Here is a 17,121-nt window from a genome sequence, read left to right as displayed (position 1 = left end):
CAGGCATATACAATGAGACTTGTTAATGTTGATGTAGGCCTATAGAAAATAATTGTCGAATAATGTATAACGTGTACATATAGCCGATATCAACAAGTTGCTGGGTTCCGCTAACAGCGGATGTTTTCCGTTGCTATGACAACAAGTGAAAACTACTGCTAATATCTTAGCCCAACCGCCCAATCATTGTAATATAATCGTAATAAACTCGCAATTTTTTTTCTCTGAATATTGCCCCCCTCTCTATACTAAATTATTTCTTTTTTCCTTACAGTAGCCCTTTATACGCCATCATAGCAGAGTGAGCAAGTGAGGATGAAAATAATATATTTAATGTGAGTAGAGCATCACAACCCAGACGGTTACAGAGTACGTTGAATTTATTTGTTCATTTAGGAAAATAAATGTATTGACAATGACAGCATACCGGTATACACCTCCTTTCGTTCTTTGCTTTCACAATAAAAGCCCTAGATATATGCGCAACATCACTTAAACTTAAATTACAAATTAGCTACTGTATTAATTTTATTTTTAAATGTTATATGTCCCAAAGTGTTATTTTTTTATTTTGCTATATAGTCCTTTACATAGTCCTCTATATAGTCCCCTATATAGTCCTTCATATAGTCATCTATAAAGATCTCCATGGATAGTGAGTAGAAAATGAGTGATTTCGGACAACCTACAGTATATGTATCCATGGCTAGCTTGCTAGCTACCAAGATACAATGGTTTCATATTGTACAGATCTAGGCTAACTGCTAAGACTAGCTGAATGCAGCCAACGGGTGCTTCTCGTTCGTCTCAAATGTCTCCTCATTCTCCTCTCTTGTATCTTCTTCTATCATCTTCCACGAAAGATGGGAAGAGATGCGAGGAAATGAAGGAGTGTGGAGTCGAGGACATGTCTTATTAGTGAAATGAGATGTGTCTGCAGGCGTTAACTGCTCTGTATTTCCACCGACAACAAATAATAATGAGGCACACAGTTCCTACTGTGTCGCTGCATGTTTCCCTTTGCGTGAGCAGGAGTGAAACCTGTTATGTTGTAAACAGGTCCGCCAGTTTGTAAAGTTACTCCTCAGACACTGAAAACTTTAGTTATTTATTTATTTGTGTCTGTAAGTTTGGTATTGAGGTCATAGTAACGCAACCTGGTTTGTGGTCGATGAAAGACTTCCACCCAACGACGGCCTCTTGTGTCGTCCTCATGATGACAGACCAGATCCATGTCGAGGTCACCCGAGAACAGAGGAGACGTGAAATGCAGCAAATGAGAAGCACCCTAGAGATCAAGTTACCATCAGTCTCATCTGACTATGGGTAAAACATGTTGTTGGTTCAGCTTGTGTAAATCAGTATTCTCTGTTCTCTCTGTTTAAGTCCAAACTTCTCTGTTAGATGCTGTGCATCATGTTGCCTTACTGTACATAAGAGTATTTATTGTTTAAATTATTTTATTTATTCTTTATTAAAGCTGTTCTGAGGATGTTTATTATTAATGCAGTAGCCATGTATATTTATGTTTTTCCATTTTGTATTTTTCTGGTAAGGTTACTTTTAGTTTGACACGAGACACCAACAGCAGACTCCTAAAGTCCTGTGTTTGTTTGACCTGTCCACCTCCCCTCCCTGCCTGAGTGGACTACCTCTCTTTATATTACATCTGTGGCTCTATCCATAATGCACTGGGTGGCTGCGTCACGTACAGGAGGCAACAATTCTGAAAAGTAAAGCCAATGCTGAAGTGACTTAAATGTGCATTCCCTCTGTTGGCCATCAGGGGGCGTCTCCTTTGGTTGCAAAAAGAAGTCTGATTGCATGGAAGTCAATGAGAAAATGAGCCTACATCTCACTAGATTTATGATCTCACTAAACATTGTAAACATGAGTTTATGGTCACAATCTCTAGTTCCAAGTCTTCTTCAATACAACATGATGTTCATTTAGTAAAATGGTCCATTTAGAGTCAAATAGACCAAAATGCTGAACTCAAGGCTTCAAAACCGTAGTCCACAAACCAATGTGTGACGACTAAGTCTACTTCTTAAATACGACACATGCAAACGATACGTGAGCATTGGTGTTGGACACCAAGGGGCCCAGCTGCATTATTTTTTATTAGGTCTACAGTTTGCACTGTAAAGGTCACAGTTGGCTCGTATCATTGACCACTTCATCAACTACTTCAACTTAGTATCAGCCTACAATGTGCTTATGATTCATCACAATCCTAATGAGGCATCATGGGGCTTCACCTCCAGCTGGGTCTGGATGAATGAGAGACTGCATGGCCCTTCCTGCTCCATGTATACATGTCAGTGAAGCCTGACTGTGCCTGGCGTCACTGCCGTCAGAGAGCCAAATCTCTGCACCAACACACTTCCCTCTGATGCACTCCATCTGCAGCGTCCTTCAGAACCAGGACTACTACTCTGCTCTGACTCAGGTCTGGTCTGTATAAGACAGTATTCTCCCGTGAGCCTGCAGCTCTTCACCCAACAGCTGCAGTTGAAACCTTTTAGCCTCATTTAAATGTTTATAATCTTCATTTATGTCCTGATGCTGCATCATCTTGAGTATATTCAGAATGTTTGACAATGTATCCTAGAATGCCTTCTGAACACTATTTTTGTACCTTATGAATAATAAAACATTGTAAAATGTCCTTTGTCTGTCTTTGGTTAACTTCTCTGAAGGTGCGATGTGTAAGATGAGGCTGGAGTTTTAGTTTAAAACATTCAACTGATGAACCGACATCAACCATCGCCACCAGAATGTGAAATGTCAAAAGGTGTGCGAACAAGAAATTGCATACGAAGTCAATGTTAAGACGCAATTAGAGGCAAGTTTTTGAAATGGCGTGTCACGATTGCCTCAATGCCACCACACCACCAGCCTCTCCACATCCCCCTCCTCAGTCCTGATTCCTACTTCTGCTTCATTTACAGTCAATTTATTTCAACCTTTCTCTGTGGTTGTGTATGTCTTCTCCTCCAACAAGCTAACAAGTTATCCTTTAACAAGCTCATCTAAATTCTTCCTCTGACTGTTTTGCATTGATGTGGCAACACTTTTTCTCTGTCTGTTTTGTCTGGTTGCTTTAACGAGACAGAACAACTTGAACATAAAAACAGCGTGATCCCTAAAATATACTGTCCCATCTGCAGCCGGTCTCCTAAAAATGATGTTCCCACACAGCTAAACTGCATTGTAAACTACGTTTCGAGGGAAGCGTGTTTTGGTGGACATAAACGGATCCGTGGACATCCACATATGGAGAAGGTCTGGGTGGTGGATGGGAACTTTGTAGTTTTGTAGCAGGTAGCATAGTTGTTTTCATCATTGAGAAAAAAAGGTCTGCATACCACTCCATGCTACAATTTCTTAACCAACGTTTCAATCCTGCCTGGACTATCTCATAGACTTCCATGCAATCTGAATTATATTTGCAACCAGAGGAGTCGCCCCCTGATGGCCAGCAGAGAGAATGGCTTCACTTTTCAGAACCGAAGGTAGTTGCCTATTGGACAGACGGTAGAAAACACAAGATCAGGACCATTAAATGTGCATTAATAACAGGATTCTATATTGTTTCCCAGTTCGTACAACACAATTCTTAAAAATCTGCGCTGGCTATGACATTATGTAAATATGATCCTATCATCGGATGCCTTAAAGTGATGGTTTGGAGTAAAATGTACCCTAGGTCATTTCCACCATGACATCCAGCCAAATACCCCCTAGGAAGCATTTTTAGTGATGGTCAACATTGGTCAAGATATGGCTATCAGCCGAATGGCTTAGTACCGGCGGGATGGTACATCTTGTATATCTCGTAAATTTCCCTACTAATAATGCATGGAATGTTACCAAACTTCTGCAGTAGTACACATAGGGTCTGTACTCACAAAACGAGGCATTTGAAAGTTTGTAAGTACACTTGTCAACACTTGTTGACCTGATAATACAAGCATTTATAAAAATGTGTTGACCTGATAATACAAGCATTTATAAAAATTCAGCGAAACTTTTTCAGACTCTCGCGTGAAACTCGCGTCACGGCATCGGCTGGGTAAACACGGAAGTGGCGTCTATGCTGCGGAAGCGTTAGCAGCCGAGGATAGAAGCTATCGGGTAAATGTTCTTTTAAATAAACTCCTGATGTACTTACAAACTTTCAAATACCTCGTTTTGTGAGTACAGACCCTATGTGTACTACTGCAGAACATTCCATTAATTATTAGTGGGGTAATCTACGAGATATACAAGATGTACCATCGCGCCAGTACTATGCCATTTGGCTCATAGCCCTATCTTGACCAATGCTGACCATCCCTAAAAATGCTTCCGAGGGGGTATTTGGCTGGATGTCATTAGTGTAAATGACCTAGGGTGCATTTTACTCCAAACCATCACTTTAAAACTGACACTGTATGGATGTAAAAGTGTCATCTGATTGTGAAAACTCGCTATTGTGAACATGTTATTCAGCTCAAAAGTACTCCAACATCGTCAAACTCTCAGGACAATTTTGTACAGACGATATGTACAATACGTACAGGGTAGAGCCCGACCGATAAAGGATTTTGAAGGCCGATACCGATACAAATGTTTGTTGATTTAAAAATCCGATATTCCGATATATCGGCCGATATTCTTTTTTTTTTTATTTCAGAAACGCGTAACAAAACATTAACAGATTTCCCTAACATTAGTCATTTGTAGTTATTTATGAGTCTTCACTAAAATAATATGATAATGCAGTTTAAAATAAACTTGGAACATCCATCCATCCATCCATCCATTGTCTACCACTTATCCTGTATTCAGGGTCGCGGGGGGCTGGAGCCGATCCCAGCTGTCATTGGGTGAAGGCGGGGTACACCCTGGACAGGTCGCCAGTCTATCACAGGGCCAACATGTAGAGACAAACAACCATTCATGCTAACTTGGAACATCAAAATATATTCAAGTTCTGATTAATAAAATGTATAAAAATACAAACTTAAGATATAAAAATTAAAGTCCTTTGAACAAAAACACAATAACAACAACAACCAAACACAAAGTTACCAGATTTAAAAGACTTGGTAAACTTCATCAATATAACTTCGAACAAGACTGGAGACAAATTCTGTTAAGTTCTATGAGGGTGTTTCGTCTGTTTTTATTTTAAAATATTCATTTATCGGCCATTATAAATGCCGATACCGACAGTTTGGAAAATGCCTAATATCGGCCGATAATATCGGCCCGCCGATATATCGGTCGGGCTCTAATACAGGGATCAATACACAACAAGTAAGAAGGAAATGTTAACATTAAAGGAGTGTTTCTGTCACAATGATATTTTCATATCTTGTTTTGTATAAATTTGTTCAAGAAATATGGTCAGAAATGTTTAAATCTAAGATAGGACGTGTTATTAAAGCGTTAACCCATTTGTTAACAGGGTTGAATCTCACATTATGTAACAAAAAACAAGCTTTTTGAAATTAGCTAGTTCTGTCAAATATCTGTTTTCTTTTGGACTTCATCAGTTAGAGTCAAAGATGAAGCTCCTGAACGAACTTTCCAGGATATTTAAAATCTTTGTAAATTAATTTATTGGTTTTCAGTATGGAACACATTTTCTAACTCTTATTTGTTTCTGCCAAGTTTTATTTTTATTTTGCAGCATTCGATTATTTAATGAAAACATATGCAGTATTTTCGCAGGAGGAGACAACATGAAACCATGAAACATTCTGGGGAGAACATTAATTTTAATTCTAGGATTCAAACGCCACAGGAGGTTATTCCTGTCTGTGGTCATCTATATAACCCCTCCTGCTAAATAGTGGCCACGCTGATTAATTACTGGACCGTATAGCAAATTACTGACTTAAGTGCATTATCCCTTTTTACCAGTATAACTGTTAAACTTTACTTATGTACAATAATACTTATGTGCACTATATTCTATGATACTACTTCCTCAATACTACATACCTCAACAGCAGATACACAACTATACCTATAATGTTTTATATATACATACATAATCTATATTAGATGTCATTATTTTTATACTTTATACTTATTTGACTTGTGTGTAAAGGACTTGTTACACTATATCTATCGGCCCCTTATTTTATTTATGAGCTTTTTTTCTTTTTCTCTTTCTTTCTTTCTTTCTTTCTTTCTTTCTTTCTTTCTTTCTTTCTTTCTTTCTTTCCTAACTCTTGGAGCTGCACACGTTTCTCAGGGATTAATGAAGTATTCTGATTCTGATTCATGGGTGATTTATTGTCATTGTGCAACACAGGCACAAAGAAGTGCGGCTGTAGGCCTACACAAGAAAAACAGGCCAAACAAACGTAAACAAAAACAGCAGTTCATTCCTGTAGTATATGTTTTTGAATTTGCATCAGAGGGATTTTCTGTTGCGTGACTCTCCTTGCAGAACAACTTAAAAACATCAACTAATTAAAGCTCAGCGAGTAAAGGAACCTGGTTGTAAAGAAGGAGATGCTGCTACCTGCTGGTACAAAGAGGTTATTACGTTTTTAAACATCTCACTTCCACCCAGTACTCCACTCACTGTTAGTGTGTTCACTAAATAAACATGCAAATAGCATGCATGCAATGCATAGTGTGATATTTTAATACACTCTTGTCTTAATTTCTAGTGCAAACACACTTCAAACGTTAATGATTTCTCTTGGTTCATGCTCCATAGTAAACAGACAGGGCTCCGGCATTATCCCACCGGCTGGCATAAGGTTAGTTGGAAATGCATTAAGGGAAATAGAAAGTCTTGTGTTGTCCACACACACATCACGTATCTTGAAAATAAGAGATTCTCTTCGGGCAATAACGCTGCAGTCTGTCTGACCCTTCTGGCTTGCCGTAGTGTTGTGCAACGTTAACATTTAGCGCGAAGTTTAACACCATCCGTTATAAACATACACAGAGAGGAAACTGCAGTTGCTTAGCAAACTGAGACTATTGAAACTCTGCTCTTGGACTGACGGTTCTCTAGTGGACTGAACGAACTCACTGGTGATACTTGCGTGCTAAGTCAGCTAGTATTTAGGAAAGTAAGTGAAACAGGAGGACAGACATGACATGATCGCCTTCGCTGAGAAATGGGTATTAAGTTAGCGGTCGATGCTAGCTACACGGACAGCTGAGGAGTCTCGCCATTACAGCCACACCGACGAAACAACGACAATGGTAAGCAAGCCGAATTGTTGCTATTTATCACCATTACGCAACAGACTGCATTGGGCTGTTGACTTACACCTTGAACTATCTGTTTTAATGATAACTTGTGTAACATCGTTGTCTCAGAGAAGGAGTCTGGCTCCCAGTCAGGTTGCTAAACGGAAGCAGTCAGACGATCCCTGTGACGACGATGACTGGACATGTAGGACTGTAAGTACAATAGCATGACTATTAAGTTAACCTTATAAGTGACGCTGTAAAGCTTAATTAGAAGCTGTTAAATCCACAACGTGTGGTTGGTCCTGGAGACTGATCCATACCTCAAACTGTTCATTCATGTGGTCGTTTAGATGCTTTGTTGCTTATTGACATAAGCACAGACCTCACATGACATCACACAAGCATGTTTAGCTGAGAATGATACTTGATGTGTTTCTTCATGATACTGAGCTATAAGGGAAAACATTTAGTGATGATAAACCCATAAGGAATGGTGAGTATCGGTGAGCATTGGTGCAGTTGGAATTAATTGTGTCATGCTTTTTCCACAGGAGAAAAGAAGAAAAGCTGAAAATGAGACGAGAGAAAGTCACATTTCTCCCTTCAGAAAGCCTCTGACTCAGCTGAACAAACAGCCTACGTGTCTTGATGGTGACAAACACGTAAGCATCTCTAAGAGCTATCAGACTTAATCCAGTTGTGTGTGAATACAGCAATGGTTGCATTTTGATGCCATGACTCGGCTCATTTGTTTCAAATCATTTCTGCAGGAGGCATTCATACGAAGTATCCTCTCCAAGCCATTTAAAATCCCTATTCCTAATTACACAGGTAACCGTTTTCTGTCACTATGGCTTCTATTTCATGTCCGGTACAAGAGGTGAAGACTGACTCAAACTGCTCTCTCGATGAATTCCCACAGGCTCGCTGGGAATCAGGGCACTTGGTCTAAAGCGTGCAGGTGTAAGGAAATCACTTCACGATCCCTTCGCTGAAGATGCTTTGGTTCTTTACGAGCCCCCAACTCTGGGCGCTCACGACCTGATCAAAGCTGACAAGTAGGTCCAAAACACATTCCCTCCGTTAACCCTGTGGGAACAACATAATGTCTTTATGAGGATACTGGTGTCATGTGAAACTAGATAGACGGATGGAATCGATTGATACCGATCATGTCATGCTAGCTCGGGGGAGGGGCTTGAAGGATGCTCGAAAGTCTAACGGGGTTAAATGATCTTCAACTTGATCTCCAGAGAAAAAGGGTTGATTGTTAGTTACAGCTTCATGAGACAAGTTTGTACATTAGCTACTCCAAACAAGAGCAGGTGAATGGTTGAAACTAGTACTAGTCCTGCTATCTCCCCTCTAGTGAGTATACAGAAGCCACAGTATAATTAGAGCAAGTTGTGTTAACTAACAGGAGTATTTAGTAAATGCAGACATCATAAATGATTAATTCTGATCAGATGTATGGATTTGTAGACATACATCAGCTTTGAGAAAATACGTCATAGCTTTAATTGGCATTGCTGTAGTAAAAATAAATGTGTGTTTTTTCCCCTCCAGAGAAAAATTACCAGTCCATGTTGTTGTGGATCCAGTTTTAGGAAAAGTGCTCAGACCCCATCAGAGAGAGGTAATCCCAAGATCTTTTTTCTAAACTTAACTGACCCTAAAATAATGCTGCTAGGAAATGTATTAAATGTATCATAACAATGGTGTTTAATAGTAGAGGTGAACGACGCAGCCGTACATACTTCTCATGTGTGTATATATATATATATATACTATCTATGCATTTTAGATTAAAAGTGGATGTCTTTTGGTTTCTTGAGGGCGTGAAGTTCCTGTGGGAGTGTGTGACGGGGAGACGCATGCCCGAATCCTACGGCTGCATCATGGCTGATGAGATGGGCCTGGGCAAGACTTTGCAGTGTATCACCCTCATATGGACCCTGCTACGACAAAGCCCGGATGCTAAGCCAGAGATAGACAAGGTCATTGTGGTTTCACCTTCCAGTCTGGTACGCAACTGGTACAATGAAGTAGGAAAGTGGCTGGGAGGACGCATCACGCCGGTGGCCATTGACGGAGGTTCAAAGGAGGAGATCGATAGACAGCTAGGTATGGTTTATCTCTCTCCTCTGTCTCATCATGAACATCCACAGCAAAGTTCATGGAAATCTGGTTGTTTGATACCTCGCCATGGTCGTGATGAAATTTGATCTCATTGTTTAATAAGAGTAAACTTCAGCAGGTATCATTTTCATCAGGAGCCAAACACGAATGATGAGCTCAGTGAAAATGGTCTAAATTTAAATAAGTTTGGGATCTTCGGATCAATACCATGCTATCCTTTTGGATAGGAGGTTCTTGTCGTATCTTTCTCTATATGTGATCAGACACAAGTGTTTTTTTAAGTAGAGCTGAAATGAAAAATGTCCTTTTAACCCCTTTAGATCACATCCCTGGTCATTTTGTTAATCTATTTAACAAAATATGCTGGAAAGAAATCTGTTTCTTTGTATTTTTATATAAAAATCTAATATATCCTTTCGTTCTAGAAAACGATATGTGTGTGCTTACATCAGTACCAACCAATAATATCGTGACATCTATCCATCCAGCCATCCTTCCGTCCATCAATCATTAACTTTTAACGGCATAGAGCTAGAGAAGGTAGCGCGCTCATCTTTACAACCATCAAATCTAATTCCTCCTGTTTCACTGCAAAATACTTCACAGAACTGACGATAGAAACCCTGGGAATTATGTTTTTGGTCAACCTTTAAGCTGCAACTATTTTTGGAAGAACAATCGATCAAATCCCTCAGATTCAATACAGAGTCAATAGCTGGCTGTTTCCCCCACATCTGTATTCCTCGCTGTATAAGTCCTTAAAATAACTTTATGTTGAATAACATGAGGTCAGGAACTGCTTTGGCCGTCACAGATGACTGATGGCATCAACAAGTCAGTTTGTCGACATGTGGCCTTCTGCTATTTCAACGTTCATTTTATCGTCATGGTACAACAGGGTTGCACAATAACATTCAGTTTTTTGTCCCATTTTTCCCACATAAGAAAAATACACACAAAAAACGAAACAATATTATATCGTGGAGGATGAGGATTTTAGACAGCCTGCAGAAATAAGCTGCTCTGAAGACGTGACATCGTAATACAACTTGTAATTGTTTTCCTGTTGGCGTTTATTAATGGTTTGTTTATCTGTATTTTTAGTGAACTTCATCTCTCAGCATGGGTTGAGAATACCAACCCCGATCCTGATCATTTCTTATGAGACATTTCGACTGCACGCTGGGGTTCTGCACAAGGGCAAAGTTGGACTTGTGATCTGTGACGAGGTACTTAATCTCATCCATTATACTTCAGAGTTGTCAAGGACTGTTGTCTAGACATGGTACAACTCTCCAACTGGCACCAAAACATACTGGAATAACACATTCTTTATTGCATCACACTTAGGTCACACAACTTTTTTTTTTTTAGTCAACATCCTTCCAAAAACTTAAAATAATCTTAAATAAGATCATACATCACTAGTTCTCCCTGAATAAATGAAAGATAAATACATTTTAAAGTATTTTTCATCCTGCATTTTTTTTATCAGGCTTTATTTTTCACTTGTCTACCATGATAGTGAGCTAGACAGCTTTTTCAAGTCACTCATATGATTCGTCTGATAACAGAAATGAATCACGATCAAGTTAGTTTATCGTGATCCATAATAAAATGCTAACCGCCCCTCCCTGATGTTGGCATGATGATGTAATACTCGTCGTTGTGCGTGCTTGTAGGGTCATCGGCTGAAGAACTCTGACAACCAGACATACCAGGCCCTAAATGCCATGAGTGCCAAGAGGAGAGTGCTGATATCAGGCACTCCCATCCAGAACGACCTGCTGGAGTACTTCAGCTTGGTTCACTTTGTTAACTCTGGGATCCTCGGTAAGTAGCTCCACACACACACACACACACACACACACAAAACACCTCAAACACCTTTGGGTTATTTCTGCTGCTCGTCCTGATCCCCTTCATTTGGTTTTTAGGTACAGCCCAGGAGTTTAAAAAGCGATTTGAGCTTCCCATCCTCAAGGGCCGAGATGCAGATGCCAGTGATAAAGACAGAGAGACTGGAGAGGGCAAACTCAAGGAGCTGATCAGCATCGTCAGCAGGTGAGCTCCGACCACGGGGTGCTTTATTCTTTAACTTTTCTGCCTTTATTTTTTTTTTTTGTATTGTAATATATCTTTTAACACTTTATTTTAATACATTTTGCATGCACAAAATGAACGAACAAGGTACATACCTAGAACCAGTTAGAAAGAATACCTAAACATCTACATTAACCGTCTTGTATTCCTCGGCCATCCAGTCATGTTGCAGGTTACATCCATGTCTGTCCAAAATGGCATGACCTCATCATTTTATCCTTTTAGATATTTGGGTGAAATTGTCACAATTAGGATATGAGTTCCTGAGTTATGGCTAAAACGTTTTCTGAGGTCACAGTGACCTTTGACCACCAAATTCTAATCAGCTCATCCTTGAGTCTAAGTGGATGTTTGTATAAAATCTGAAGAAATTCCCTCCAGGTGTTGTTGACATTTCTCGGGACTGGATGGACAGACAGTAATGCCTTGGTTCAACATATTGTATCATAAACATAGAGACTGCCCTCTACTGGTTACTTGTTGAAACCCAGCTGATCTGGAGCCAGGCAACTATATGGAGGCAACTTTTGTCACTTGATTTATTATCTCAGTAAGTTTCTGGTCTCAATGGCGAGTTTAAAATCTTCTTCAAGCCAACATGATGTTAATTTCTTAAATTATGGTCCATTTAAAGACCATAAAGCAGGGGTATGCTGCTTTATGCAGGGTATTCTTTAAAGCAGGGCTACCTTTTGATTGACAAGTCGCTACCAATGCAATTTTCCCAGATGACCTCTCTGTTGATATAATTCAATGTTGTACACAATTCCATATTCCTACTTTAGACTGGTAACGATTATTCACTGATTATTCACTGTGTCATCAAATGTGCATCCTCTTATGTATTAGTGTATTCTGTTTTCTGCCTCCCTTTAAATACATTTTAAACTCTTTTACCTTTTAGTTCAACACTATATCAATAACATTGTTTATGCTAAAACATTTAAGAACTGAACAATAATCATGATGATTGCACACAGTTGGTGTAATTTATTGACAAAAACAACAAAATAATCCTCAAATCCTGTACTTTGTGTTTTGCGTGATATTTGTTGCCTAAACATACTTTGTCTTTTAAATGTTTTTGTGTCCAAAGTAAAACATCCCTTCGTACTCCTGACCATGTTCTGCATCAACAGGTGTTTGATAAGGAGAACATCTGATATCTTGTCTAAATATCTTCCTGTGAAAATCGAGCAAGTCGTGTGTTGCAGGTAGGTTGATTCTTTGGTTTCTGGTGAGAGAAGGTTAAGGAGAGGTTGAAACAAAATAGATGTTTGTCTGTTGTTTCTCTATTTGATTGTTGCCATGACAATAGATTTTAGTGTTGGGAATCACAAAATGCTCTCATACATATACAGTACCTGACTTTCAGTATCAATACCAAAATTATTTTTCTTCTAATTCCTTACTTTTACTAGATGAAGGTTTTTTTTATTTTATCCCAAACCCTTTTTATTTACCAAATTCAGCCTAATTGGTCAAATCCAGTAGTTATGTAATAATGAACAATTAAATTTAAACACGTAGACACTGACGACTGACAACATGATATTCCTGCAGGCTGACTCCTCTGCAGTCAGAGCTCTATAAACGCTTCCTGAGGCAAGCAAAACCCATTGAGACGTTACAAGAGGGGAAAATAAGCGTCTCTTCCTTGTCGTCCATCACGTCACTCAAGAAACTGTGCAATCGTAAGTGCTTAATGCAAATACAACACACTCTGTCAAAGGTTGTATAAAGTCTGTCCCTCGCTGAGTCACATACAAGCCCAAATGTAAAAGTAAGGACACGTGGAACTGAGATCATACCCATCTGCTTCGTTCAGCTCATGTGCTGCTTGGGAGAAGTACTAACCTCTGTTCTGTGCCACAGACCCAGCTCTCATCTATGAGAAGTGTGTGGAGGGTGTGGAGGGCTTTGAAGGGGCGCTGGATCTGTTTCCACCTGGTTACTGCACCAAAGCTGTGGAGCCTCAGCTCTCTGGTAAGAACAAGCAGAAGCCTTCAAAAAGCAACACAGACAAACCGCGTGATGCCTCCTGCAGACTCTTTCACAACATCAAAGCTTGAAATGACTTAGTCTAATGCTGTACCAAACAAAAAGTGAATTTTTCAAACAGCGCAATTGCATACAAAGTCAATGTGAATACATGCTAATTTGATCCGGTGACTCGATTCGTACAAATATTTCAACAGAAATTCATGTGGCGATAGGCTGAGATTCTCCTCCTGTCGTCCTGACGTTACTCGGAAATGGAGGGAAAATAATGTTTCCTGTGTCTGTGGGCCCTCAGAGCTCTACGATAGTAGCTCATATTAGTCAAGTCATTTTATTTTCGGCAGATAATATGTCAGTGTTGTGTATCTCTCATATTTCTGTTGAATAAGAATTGTTTACTTTTTCTTTATCCAGGAAAAATGCTGGTTCTTGACTACATTCTGGCAATGACGAGGAGCACAACGAGTGACAAGGTGGTGCTCGTCTCCAACTACACTCAAACACTGGACCTCTTTGAAAAGCTGTGCAGATCTAGAAGGTGCTGTTTGGGGGAAACCACCATTTAATTGTGTCCTTGTTTTAATATTAGTCATTTAAAGTGAGCAGCAACCCTCCTCTTGGTCTTTTCCAGATACCTCTATGTTCGACTGGATGGCACAATGTCAATCAAGAAAAGGGCCAAGATTGTAGAAAAATTCAACAATCCATCTGTGAGTTGGAGACTCTGTTTTCAACGACACTGTGAGCTTTGAAAAGCAGCGGAACAATGTCTGAATCCATCTTTTTCTCAGAATCCAGAGTTCATCTTCATGCTGAGCAGCAAAGCTGGTGGATGTGGCCTGAATCTGATTGGTGCTAATCGCCTGGTTATGTTTGATCCTGACTGGAACCCAGCCAATGACGAGCAGGCCATGGCGCGGGTGTGGAGGGATGGCCAGAAGAAGACCTGCTTCATCTACAGACTGCTCTCGGTCAGTTCACAAGATACACACCGATGCCACACTTGAGGATGATAAGATATGTCAGCGTTATTCTGACCGCCGCTCACACTTTCAGCAGTTTGTTGAATTCTTCTTGTGCTGCTGCTAGTTAGTCGATGACTCTTTTCTTAAACTGATTGTATGAGCCCAGGAGTAGAGATGTAAATCTGTTTGGAGCAGGTTACACATCACACCTTTAATCAGCATACAGGACCTCTTAATGGCCGTGTCAGAGCAGCAGGGAGCTGCAGATAGCCGGTTTGCATCGTTTGACTTGTGAGTTTGTGTGCTGACAGACGGGGACGATCGAGGAGAAGATCCTGCAGAGGCAGGCCCATAAGAAAGCCCTGAGCAGCTGTGTGGTGGACGAGGAGCAGGATGTGGAGCGCCACTTCTCATTGGGCGAACTCCGAGAACTCTTCATTCTCAACGAGGACACCACCAGCGACACGCATGACAGGTACATGACGGCCATACAGACTTTTTATTTCAATGCTCAAAATATTTCATGCTTGTAAAAGTGTGTGAATCTGACTACAGACTGGCTCTTGTAGTTTTAAATGATAAGTCACATTCCAGATGATCACGCTCTGTGATATGGGATGATATGAAAATAATACTGGCCAAAATAATTGCAATTCACAATAGTATCCCAATAATCATCGAAATATGCTTCAAATATGCTTCAAACTTTATTGCGTTTCTGTGAAAAACAATCAAAAATCTTCAATAAGATGATCATAAATCATAAGGTCTTGCTGCATTTATAAGAAAAAAATGTATTTAATAAAAAATAGATATTTTTGTATCTTGTACAGTGTATATATATCAGATTCACGGCTAAAGCTGTGTGTTGCACAAACGCCAAAATATGAATATGCATTATTTTCTTCAGGTTTATAAACCATATTCTGTAACTCTTGACTTGACTCAAATGTTTACTTATAGTTCTTATTTTTGTGAATAAAAATTGCCCACAAATGGAGTGAAGCAGGTAGCCTTATGTAGCAGGTTGACGGATACTTGCTAACATAATGCTGATGATGAAATCTCATCACAACTCCTCATGGTTAGATGGCATTCATCGGGCTCAAATTACAATTTACAACAAGTTAGGCCAGTTTAAAATAAACTTTTTTTTTTAATACACTTTATTTTTTGTTAAATATGAACATGAAACAAGAAACAAGCAAACAAAGAGGGCTAGGACATGACAGTACACACATTTGAAAATAGGTTCAAATAAGAAAAGCATAGGTACAGTAAACAATACAAATATCCACATTGGAATAGAATTAAGAGTCTTTTTGTTTGTAGCGATCCCATTTTTTCTAGTATAGTTATAGTATAGAAATATTGTATAGTTTTCCAGTGATACTTTTTGAATCATAAGCATCTATAAAGATTTGGATTATTTCGAGGGTTCAGCTAAGTTAGGGGTCTTTATTGTTTTCAGTAAAGAAAGTAAACACTCTTGCATGAGGTCCAATGTTTCATGGCTGTAGAAAAACAAATGTACGCTGGTGTGAAGAAGGGACGCACTGATGCATTTCAGATCTGGCCGATACCAAGTATCGATATGAATAATACAGTTCTAACAATATCTTTGACATGTTTTATCTTCTTCAGATAATCCTCACTTTCGGACTGTAAAGCCTCTGAAACATGATGCCGTTACATTTAAACATTCAACTTTGTGTTTTCCTGATACAAACAGTTTGACATACAGAATTAATCATGGATGGTCATGTGTTGAATCAGCCTCTCTTCCTCCCTCTTGTGGTGTTTTTAGGTTTCGCTGCCGCCGCTGTGTGAATGGCAGAGAGGTTCGGCCTCCTGCTGATGACTCCGACTGTACCAGTGACCTTTCCCAGTGGAACCACTGCTACGACAAGAAGGGCCTGAGGGACCAAGTGTTGAAAGCCTCCTGGGACGCTGCTGTCTCCTTTGTTTTCCACCAGCGCTCTCATGAGGACCAGAAGGGTGTAGTATAGTAGGAGGAACTCAAAAGACTATCACACGACCACATGTGCTGTATATTCTGATATTTATTTGTTATTCAGTTGTTGTTGTTTTTTTATTAAAATCAAGAAAGTAAAGAATGATATGTAACCTATCTGTGACGAATGCTTCTTCATATAAATAACTGCACTTACTGAACTGAGGCAAAGTGTTTTTAAACTGGTAAATGGCCAGTGGTGAGTGAAGTCTGCTACAGTAACGCTGGGTTCACACTGGATGCTGAAGCAGTAGCCTGGTTGTTCACAGCAGAAGTGCATTCCTTCACGCTGGTCAACAAGCGATTCTGCTCCTCTGACAGAAGACACTAACAACTGTCTCCTGGGCTAAAGTCCCGTGTTTGTTTGACCCATCCACCTCCCCTCCCTCCCTCCCTGAGTGTACTATCTCTCTGTATACTGTATATTACGTTAACCCATTATGCAGTGGATGGCTGTGTCACATGCAGGCGACAACCTCCAGTTCTAAAGAGTGAAGCCAAAGCTGAAAAATCAAAAAAGCAAATTTAGTTTGATGTCCATCCAAGAATATTTGTAAACACCAGTTTTATTTTAGAAAATGGACCATATATATATATCTCTGTCATTAGAGGGATGTATGTCAATATGCCGTTACATCAGTTCCAATTTTGAGGGTCAGTTTTGGAGAGACTATCTTAAATAAC

The 17,121-nt window shown here is 39.6% G+C and overlaps 1 protein-coding gene across 1 annotated transcript; it reads left to right on the top strand.

Annotated features, from left to right (window-relative positions):
* The first annotated feature begins 6,966 nt into the window (after positions 1-6,966).
* rad54l (RAD54 like) lies at positions 6,967-16,773 on the top strand. The gene is made up of 18 exons (XM_084011949.1): positions 6,967-7,224; positions 7,342-7,425; positions 7,767-7,877; positions 7,986-8,046; positions 8,138-8,273; positions 8,782-8,851; positions 9,051-9,339; positions 10,459-10,583; positions 11,037-11,187; positions 11,292-11,418; positions 12,597-12,671; positions 13,021-13,151; positions 13,333-13,443; positions 13,873-13,996; positions 14,090-14,168; positions 14,250-14,429; positions 14,735-14,898; positions 16,231-16,773. Exons 1-18 carry the CDS (start codon positions 7,159-7,161, stop codon positions 16,430-16,432), a joined length of 2,286 nt encoding a protein of 761 aa, XP_083868075.1. The 5' UTR covers positions 6,967-7,158; the 3' UTR covers positions 16,433-16,773.
* The last annotated feature ends 348 nt before the right edge of the window (positions 16,774-17,121 follow it).

The sequence above is a fragment of the Eutrigla gurnardus genome (genome assembly GCF_963514095.1).
Source record: "Eutrigla gurnardus genome assembly, chromosome: 6".
In the NCBI taxonomy this organism is placed as follows: Eukaryota; Metazoa; Chordata; class Actinopteri; order Perciformes; family Triglidae; genus Eutrigla; species Eutrigla gurnardus.
The sequence above is the reverse complement of the archived record's forward strand: the minus strand, read 5'-3'. Positions and strand labels throughout refer to the sequence as shown.

Excerpts from the sequence above, each read along its gene's own strand:
- rad54l (XM_084011949.1), top strand. The coding sequence starts at position 7,159 with ATGCTAGCTACACGGACAGCTGAGGAGTCTCGCCATTACAGCCACACC. Across the intron at positions 7,426-7,766 it reads ATGACTGGACATGTAGGACT|GAGAAAAGAAGAAAAGCTGA; the intron begins GTAAGTACAATA and ends CTTTTTCCACAG. Across the intron at positions 14,430-14,734 it reads TCATCTACAGACTGCTCTCG|ACGGGGACGATCGAGGAGAA; the intron begins GTCAGTTCACAA and ends GTGTGCTGACAG.